The sequence below is a fragment of the Protomyctophum parallelum genome (genome assembly GCF_964188405.1).
Source record: "Protomyctophum parallelum genome assembly, chromosome: 1".
NCBI lineage: Eukaryota > Metazoa > Chordata > Actinopteri > Myctophiformes > Myctophidae > Protomyctophum > Protomyctophum parallelum.
This window is the reverse complement of record NC_139697.1, coordinates 19,228,356-19,238,673: the sequence shown is the minus strand read 5'-3', so window position 1 is coordinate 19,238,673 and position 10,318 is coordinate 19,228,356. Positions and strand designations below refer to the sequence as shown.

Below are 10,318 nucleotides of genomic sequence, written 5' to 3'. Positions count from 1 at the left end.
CTGGGCATTGGCGCCTGGACTCGCAACGTAGGACTCACTCACACGTTCGAAGCAGTGCTGATTTCGTCGACTAAAACTATGAAATTTTTCTTTTTTTTGTCGACTATAACTTTTTTCACTGACGAAAACTAAACGGAAACTAAATTAAAACTAAGCTATGATGACTAAAAGTAAGACTAAATATATTGACAATTTTGTCAACAAGCCATTTTACAATTGGTTGCATGCTGAAAATAGCCGATCTACAAGCTTACGACGCGTCGCGCTGCGAAGCGTTCCGAGCGTGTAGATCGGCCATTTTGCAGCACGTGTAAAATCAGTCATTGCGACGGCATCAAGGCCTTCCAAAATGCATTTCAGTCGACCAAAATCAACTGCAGATTTAGTCGACTAAAATCGTATGACATTTAGTCGACTGAAACGAGAGTACTAGAACACTAAAACGTTCCAGGTGACTAAAACCAAAAATGAAAACTATTCAAGATGAACTGTGACTAAAATAAAGAATGTGCCGTCAAAATCAACACTGGGTTTCGAAGAACGTGCGAGTGAATCCTATAGACTGACACCACTCTAGACAGGAATGCCCAAAAACGTCACATCCGGTTTTAGCCCAGGGTAAGAATTTTCTATGGCTGCCAATGCAACTTGGTCCAATCCTTAATCACATACGGACAAACATCTATGCCGATAATATCTAACTTGCGGAGGTATCGTGCCTTGTCCACAGGCAACAGATCTTTCAACGTATGGCATTGCAAATACGTTTGATAATCGCTACTCTGCGCAATATTGTTTTGGAAATGCCGCAAATTGCATTGCAGTGAACGAGAGCACAGCTTGACGCTCTGAATACGCGCCGTGGTGTCAGTGTATACGTTACAGAGTCTGGGCCTAATAATGCCCCAGGCTATAGGTTTGTTTCTCGGGGTGCAGCTCGAGTTGCGGCGGCACCGTCTCTCCCACACAGGAGGAGGAAGAGGAGGACATGCCTCCTCTCTCTCCTCTTCCTCCTCCTCAGCCCTGCATCTTGCGCAGGATCTCGGTGGAGACGGGCGGGTGGAAGGTGATGGTGTGGTGCCGCAGGCCCTGCGAGGTCTTGTAGCTCTTGCCGCAGCGGCACTTGAAGGGCTTCCTCACGCGGATCTGGGTGCGGTGGCCGTTCTTGGCGTGGTATTTGATGCCGTTCACGTTCTGAGAGGAGGAGGAGCAGGATGATTATGGGCAGGGGGATATTATATCGTTGCTGTCGGGAAGAAACTACCGGCTAACTAAAAAATCTAAATCATGACAATTTTCGGAAAGATTTGAGGCACATTTTAACGATTTTTCAAAAATAGCAGACCTACAAGTTCATAGCGCGCCACCGAGGCGCCATGAGCTTGTAGATCTGCTATTTTTCAATAGCTAAATTATAACATAATGTTCGAAACACCAAAAGGGGTTCCCGTCTAGAATGGGTAAAACCGTATGTTTTGAAAACAAAGCAATACCGCACACACCAAGGCTATAATGGTTAACTAAAACTAACAAAAAAAAACTAAAACTAGAATAAAAAAAACATTTTAGTTAACTGAAACTAATAATAAAAAAAAAAAAAAAAAAAAAAACGATAACTAAACTGAAACTGAAAATACCCTTAGTTTTTATCAATATTTATATGCCTTTCGGATATTTATCCTATCGGATATTAATCCTTTTAAATTCATTCGATTAATTTCCTCATTTCTCCAACAAGTTTTACGGCAGTTTTCAGCACCGTACGGCAGCATGTAGCCACGCTAACCCTAACCCACAAATAAACCGTACGGAAAAAACCTAAAACTAAACTATAACTAAACAAAAACTAAGCATTTTCAACCAAAACAAAAACTAAATAAAAACTAGCAAACCCGCTCTAAAAACTAATATGTCAAAACTAACTAAAACTAAACTACAATGAAAAAACCAAAACTAGTATAACCTTGGCACACACACACACACACACACACACACACACACACACACACACACACCAACACACACACACACACACACACACACACACACACACACACACACACACACACACACACACACACACACACACACACACACACACACACACACCTTGTATCTCTTCTTGCAGCCGGCACGGGGCAGGCGAAGGGCTTCTCCTCCCCGCCGTTCATGCACATGGAGCTGAGGATGGACTCGGAGCTGATGGCGCTCTCCGTGGTCCACGACTCGTCGCTGTCAGACTCCTCGTAGTCCACCTCTTCCTCGTCATACTCACTGCCTGGGGGGTCCGGGGGGGGGGGGGGTCCACACAGAAAGCACATTGTTAACCCATTTAGGCCCGACGTCAAAATTTTAAAAATCGAATCTAAATCCTCCAGTTTTCCGAAATAAATATTTTCAAGATTTAAAAAAAAAATTGCAGATCTACAAGCTCGTAGCGCGCCACTCGGTGGCGCGCTATGAGCTTGTAGATCTGCTATTTTTCAATAGCTAAAGCACAACACATTGCATAACACCAAAAGGGGTTCCCGCCCCGAGAATGGGTTAAAGGGACATTTCACCGCTCGAAGAACTGCAGTCACAAAATCTGCAAAACCTGTCAGTCAGTCAGTCAGTCAGTCTGTCCGTCCGTCCGTGACACTCCATATTTGGCCGTCCATCACACCTCGTGACACACTCCATATATGTGAAGATCACGAAACTGACCTCGTCAAACGAGACTGGATCATCACCTAGGTCTGCATATATGGAGCCGGGCCAGCAGCTCCACAACCGACCTCAAAACCCTTAGATGTCCATATATGGAGCTAACCCTTTTCTGACAACATCCATATGTTGATCCTTCCCCCACCCGTCTTTCCTCTTCGATGTCTCCCTTTTGACCGATACCTGTCCATTTAAACTCTAGACGGGCCCACCCCAAAGTTATTAGTGCAGCCGTGCCTGGCAGCCGGCGAAATCTAGAGTTCTCAGCAGGCCCCAAAATAGGGCCCGGTTCTACCTGGGCCCTAAAGGCCTATTCATAGTCTGGATTTTCGGTGGTGAGGTGACCACCGCTCCGGTGGTGAGCTGACCACCGGAGCTGAAATAACGTTGAGCGGTGGTGAGGTGACCACCGCTCCGGTGGTGAGCTGACCACCGGAGCTGAAATAACGTTGAGCGGTGGTGAGGTGACCACCGCTCTGGTGGTGAGCTGGCCACCGGAGCTGAAATAACGTTGAGCGGTGGTGAGTAAAAACAGAGAGAAGGGCTGGAGCGGTGGCGGTGGTTTGCTCTTCACCGCGGCTCAGTGACGTCATGTTGTAGTTCGGTGGTCACCCCACCACCGAGAATCCAGACTATGTATGAGCCTTAACTGGGCTGGTCCAAGTCCCCACCTGGCTTTACTAATTAGTGTTTTCACAACCAAGTGTCACTGTTGCGCAGCCTAACACACACACACACACACACACACACACACACACACACACAGTATATATCTAAGACAAATTTCTTCCTCGGGAGACTAATAAAGTATATCTCTATCTCTATATGGATTTGGGGTGGTACAGTACAGTACAGTAAAGTAGAGGGACCCCCTGGGGACCCCCACGCGGTAACTCCGTAATTTCTCGACCATTTCGGAAGCCGGGGCGGCTCGCCGGAATCGGACCGGCCCCCTGGACACGTTCCTGGGGGTCTGGATGTTTTCCGGGGACCCCCACCACACGGAGTTGCACCACTCACTTCACACGGGTGTGATTTTCCTTTTTTTTTACTTTATGGAATTCTTTCTTTATGAAACGGGATATTTAGTCGACTCACGACACAAAAAGAAAAAGGGTCCCGAACAAGGAACTGCTTTGAGAAACACTGGGCTAGCGGCTAGAATATTACTGGAAAGCACCCTGATGCGTGTGTTGGGGGACAGACACTGTGTGTGTGTGTGTGTGTGTGTGTGTGTGTATGTGTGTGTGTGTGTGTGTGTGTGTGGGGGGGGGGGGGGGTATATCAAAAGGCTGGGGGTTGGCACAGAGAAAGAGATCATTAAGTGGGAGTGATCTTCATCGCGGAGCCTGGAAAAAGTGCTTTGCTAAGAGCAGAACATTTTCCATTCACACATGCAAGAGCGTGCGCACGCACGCACAGCCACACACACACACACACACACACACACACACACACACACACACACACACACACGCAGCAACAAAGAGCTACACACACGCACGCACTCTGACCCCCCACCATTTCACAGGAAATGCTGCACCTCAGCATGAGGAAATGGATGGCACCCTGGCACATGTTGAAAGTCGTTGTGTGTGTGTGTGTGTGTGTGTGTGTGTGTGTGTGTGTGTGTGCGTGCGTGCGTGCGTGTGTGTGTGTGTGTGTGTGTGTCCTTGTATTCTTATTATACTTGAGGCAGGGCTCAATCTACACACAACACAAGTAAAGTAGAATTTGCTAAATATACTGGTCCTCACAAGAGAAATGGATGTTTTAGGGTTAAAACCGTTTTTTTTTTTTTTTAGGGGTTATGTGTGATTTGTACTACTCAGTTATGTGCCGGTGTCGCACGCTGAAACGAGCAGATCCACAAGCTCACACCACACTGCCCTGCGACGCGTTCTAAGCTCGTATATACTGTAGATCAGATATTTCCGGTTGCGCAACTGAATATAACTCAGGCTTCAGGGGGGGCTGGTGCTAAAAAAAAAAGTGGATGTCCTCACAAGTATATAGCGTTACAAACGTGTGTGCGCGCGCGCGTCCGCACCGTGCATATTCCTGTTCGCACATAAGCCCCAGAGCTATAACACTATATATGCTCAGCGCCATTTGGGGGCTGGAAGTGGACATCTGCTTTTTTTGGGAAGCCGGGGAACACGCGGTCCCCAGGCCAACGCACAGCGGGACAGCTGCCGTGTAATTAACAGAGTGTTGAGCGGGCCTGCTCACTGACGCAACTCCACACATGCACACACACGCACGCACGCACAACGCCGGGCTCCACGCGTCTCAGTGTCATCCAAACTGGACCAGGGAGACTGTACATTATACAGGGGTTTGCCCAAAAGGTAGACCGCGATCCACCAGTAGATCACAAAAGGCTGCATGATGTGCAGATAGACCAAATGACCAAATGTCCTTAAAAATATATATAATTTAAATATTTAAAAAAAAATGTTTTGGCATCCGACACTTGAATTGAGGTGACTGGACGGATTGATTGACATCAAAAAGGGTCTGTCACCTGTCTTGTCAGCTCAAACACACACAAATACAATTATTTGTTCTCAATAGTGTTTCACACAAACGTCATTACTAAACTTTACAAAGTAAAGTTATGTACAAAAAAACATACCAATACCAATACCATTTCCCCCCCGTCTATTTCCCATTCCAAGTGCATTTGTCTTATATGTAATGCAAGCCCCGCTATTTTCAACAATGGGATAATATATTTGTGTGGACAGATCTTGTCCATATTGGTCATATTTGAAAGTAGCTCTCAAGTAAAAAAAGAAAAGTGTGGGCACCCCTGCTTACAAAATATGTAACCAAATGGGGTGCATTTGGTTGACGAATGTGAGAAATAATAATTCCCACCGATGAGCTGAAAGAGGGAACGGATTGAAAGAGAAGGAGCTAATACAAAGTAAAACGTGGTGAAATGTTAATCGAGGTTAACTAAAGTCGCCTTACTGATTACAGGTCAATGATACGTTTGTGAAATGGGTCATTCTTCTGCATAATGAGCAGTTTTACATTAGAATTTGCCATGAATACTTTAGTTCTGTTACTTTTGAACACAGGACTCGTGACACAAATATTTCTACATTGTGGAATCATTGCTACTTTTTACGCAACCACATGAACACTATAGTCTCTCGGGCGAACATCCGGTGAAAACTGGACCGTGAGGATGCAGGTTGGCTATTTTCAGCAAACTTGGTGTAGAGGGGGAAAAAAGTCTATATACGCTGAAACAACAGGTTGGGCATGCCCATATTATGGACCCTTTTTTTCCCTTTTCTTTATTTTTTTAACTGACGTTTTCTGTCCGGGATGGGGCGTATAATGTGTGCTAATTAGTAAGGCCAGGCGGGGTCTCGGGGGAGCCCAGTTAGGGGGCTTAATTTTCGGGCCTGTTGAGAACTCACTGCACTAATAACTTTTGGACAGGCCCGTCTAGAGTGTAAATGGACAGCTATCGGTCAAAAGGGAGACATCGAAGAGGAAGGACGGGTGGGGTCAACATTATGGAATGCCAGAACAGGTCAGCTCCATACATGTGGATCTAAAGGGTTTGATCAACATGGGTGTCTGTGAGGTCAGATGTAGAGTTGCTGGCTGGCGCCATATAATGCAGGTCTAGGTGATGATCCGCTCTTCTCCACGTATGGGCTATCCAGGGTTTGATGAGGCCAGTGTCGCGATCTTCATATATGGAGACGGCCATATATGGAGCGTGACGGACTGACTGACTGACATGAAATGCAGGTTTTCATAGTAAACTGCGAGACTTACAGTCGCAATTAACTAACTACTAACTATTACTATTTAGTCTTTAAGGAGTAGGTCCATGAATATAAATATATTATTTCTATCAATTACACGCACCGATTCATGGAGGTCTTTTAGACTTTTGCAGCATTCTCCTATATGCCAATAATTCGGTCATGTCCTACTGACCGATGATCCGGTCATGACATTATTGGCCAAAACATTAATTAAAAAGAAAATCTCCATGAAGTGGTTTTGCCCATTTTGGGGCGGGAACCCCTTTTGGTGTTATAGCATTATGTTATGCTTTAGCTATTGAAAAATAGCAGATCTACAAGCTCATAGCGCGCCACCGAGTGGCGCGCTACGAGCGGCGCGCTACGAGCTTGTAGGTCTGCTATTTTTTTGAAAAATCGAAGAACGACTGACATAGAAACATAGCTTTTTCAGAAAACTGTCAGGATGTAGAAGACATTTTTTTTAATCTGATCTCAGGTCAGAATGAAAAACTGTCAGAATGTAGAAGACATTTTTAGATCTGATCTCAGGTCAGAATGGAAAACTGTCAGGATATCAGAAGACATTTTTTTAATCTGATCTCAGGTCAGAATGAAAACTGTCAGGATGTCAGAAGACATTTTTAGATCTGATCTCAGGTCAGAATGGAAAACTGTCAGGATATCAGAAGACATTTTTAGAATCTGATCTCAGGTCAGAATGGGTTAAGCAAAAAAGGCAGAGGATTCTTCCACCACTGCTCCACACAGGAAAACAAGCACACACGCGCACGCACACACACCTGCGTTACCTGTGGGCGTGCTGCTGCGGAAGGAGGAGGAGGGGGTGATGGGCGGCGTGACGGGCGGCGTCAGGTTGCCGCTGGTGTGGCGAGGGGGCGTGGCCGTGCTGTTGCGAGACACGCCCCCCGGCGATGGACAGCGACAGCTTGGGCGCCTTCTTCTTCAGGGTCTCCTGCTCGCGGCGCGCCGCGTCCGTCATGAACCTGAGGACGCGCGCGCAAACACACGCGCACACACACACGCACAGTTATATTTAGGCTTAGTTTTAGTCATCGTAGCATATAGTTTTCATTTTGTTTCCCCGTTTGGTTTTCGTCAGTGAAAACAGGCAGTCGGACGAACATTTTTCGTCCTAGTGTTAGTGGACGAAATCTTTTTTTTTTTTTTTTTTTACCCAGGGAAGTAGCTGAGCACAGGTGCTCATTTTCAGCAACGCCCTGCACATAGAAACACACAGACAGACACACACGCGCGCGCACACACACACATTAAAACCTGGGAGCTGACCAGTACAACCACAGTCTTATACTGTTGGCCACTAAGCAGCTCCAGGGGGAGCAGTTGGGGGGGTTCAGTGCCTTGCTCAAGGGCACTTCAGCGGTGTTGTGTTGGGTGAGTGATGACCAATCACTTCCCCACCCAGATTTTTCCTGCCCGGCCGGGGGAATCGAACCGGCAACCTTTCGGCAACAAGGGCGCTTCACTAACCCTTAGAGCCACCGCTGCCCTAACTCCGGCTGGTACCGAGGGAGAGATGAAGAGACAAGAGGTCCTTCTTTGAACTCCTCCTCCTCCTCCTCCTCCTGCGTGAAGTCATCTCAACATGCTACAATAAGTAGAGATGACATTTACAGTCTCACCACTTTGAACACTTACCACAGAAATAAACGCTCTCTCTCTCTCTCCCACACCCCCTTTCCCTCCCTCCCTCTCTCTCTCTCTCTCTCTCTCCCTGTCTATTCCTCCCATTGGCTCTCACTCCTCTCTCTCTCTCTCTCTCCCCCTGCATCGTACTCCTCTCTCTCGCTCACCCTGTTGTCTTTTCGCCGTTCTCTTGGAAGAATGATTTAATAGTGGTCGAGTAGGACATGAGACATCGGTACACCGCACTCTCACTCACACACACACACACACACACAATGATGTAAATGCCGCTGGCTCTGTACAGTGTGTGTGTGTGTGTGTGTGTGTGTGCACGTGCGCGGACCATGGAGTCAGGAGTGATTGTGTTGTGTGGTTTTGTCTGCTGGTACAGGGATGACTCACCACCGTGTCTATGGGAAGGGATCAGTCACCCAAGCTGTTCGCCCACAAGCCAGACACACATGTGCACGCACGCACGCACACACATGCACGCATGCTTGCGAGCATGCGCACGCACACACACAACTCCCAATGGTGGAGCAATACTGCCCTCTATAGATTTACCCATCCTGTATGCTTAGGCTCTGTGCATGTGTCATGATGGGGTGTGTGTATGTGTGCGCGCTCGGTGCGGCGCGCGTGAGTGCGTGTGTCAGTGGTGTAAAGTACATTTACTCTGGTACTGTACTTAACCCATTTAGGCCTAAGGCCGATTCTAAAAACGCCTCTAAATCCTGACCCAAGGTTTCTGAAAAACTTCAAATATTTATATAGCAGCATCAAAAAAAATTCATTTTTGAATACTGTACAGAACCCAAATATGGGTTCCCGGCCTGAGGGGGTAAGATACCAATATGGGTTCCCGCCCAGAATGGGTACAATCTTATGGGTTGTTTTTTTTCGTACTTTACTGGAGTATTTCCAATGTTCTGTACGTTTACTCCAGTATATTGCAAAGCCAAATATTGTACTTTTACTCCACCTCAATTTATTTGAAAACTTTAGTTGCTAGATACTTTGTAGGTTTGGATTATCATTATTAATCATACATTAACCACTTCAGCCCCTATATACTGTATACATTTCGGCCATTTAACCCATTTTGGGTGGGAACCCCTTTATTGAAAAATATCAGATCTACAAGCAGATCTACAAGCAGAGCCTAGCAGACCTAGCGCCTACAAGCAGACCTATAGCATGCCACCAAGTGGCGCGTGGCGCTAGGTCTGCTTGTAGGTCTTCTATTTTTGATAAATCGAAGAACGACTGACATAGAAACATGGCTTTTTCAGAAAACTGTCAGGATCTAGAAGACATTTTTTTAGAATCTGATCTCAGGTCTACAAGACCTACAAGGTATCGCAACGCATTGTGAGCTTGTAGATGGATTTTTTTTAGACATTTTGATCTTGTGAAAATGGGACATTTGGGTGTGGCTTTCGGTACGCCGCAGCCCACAACCCTCTCTACTCTGCCAGACCGGGGCTAGACAAACATTGCCTCTTGCTCTTATTAGGACAGAATGTGAATAATCGATTATTTCAGGAGCAAAGCAGTAAAATGATACGTACGTTGCAGGACAACAGCTACTGCTGTTGTCCTGCAACGTACCCTTATCATTCACTAAACTCACCCCACACAGCTACTGCTGTTGTCCTGTGACGTCCCCTTATCATTCACTAAACTCACCCCACACAGCTACTGCTGTTGTCCTGCGACGTCCCCTTATCATTCACTAAACTCACCCCATACAGCTACTGCTGTTGTCCTGCGACGTCCCCTTATCATTCACTAAACTCACCCCACACAGCTACTGCTGTCGTCCTGCAACGTCCCCTTATCATTCACTAAACTCACCCCACACAGCTACTGCTGTTGTCCTGCGACGTCCCCTTATCATTCACTAAACTCACCCCACACAGCTACTGCTGTTGTCCTGCAAGGCTGCAACGTCCCCTTATCATTCACTAAACTCACCCCCACACAGCCCTTATCATTCACTAAACTCACCCCACACAGCAGTCTTTTTGAGTGGTGCAACCACTCCAAGGAACAGCAATGTCCGTGTTCACCTATGTGACTATGTCCGTGTTAACCTATGTGACTATGTCCGTGTTCACCTATGTGACTATGTCCGTGTTCACCTATGTGACTATGTCCGTGTTAAC

General features: G+C 46.5%; 1 protein-coding gene across 1 annotated transcript in view; it reads right to left on the bottom strand.

The window, feature by feature from the left end:
• Positions 1–852: 852 nt before the first annotated feature.
• Positions 853–10,318, bottom strand: part of LOC310864144 (juxtaposed with another zinc finger protein 1-like) — a 38,000-nt gene continuing 28,534 nt past the window's right edge. Inside the window, 5 exon segments of the mRNA XM_083772723.1 lie at positions 853–1,194; positions 2,110–2,129; positions 2,132–2,278; positions 7,295–7,412; positions 7,414–7,489. Coding sequence (XP_083628849.1) covers positions 1,018–1,194; positions 2,110–2,129; positions 2,132–2,278; positions 7,295–7,412; positions 7,414–7,489 — 538 coding nt within the window. The 3' untranslated portion in view covers positions 853–1,017.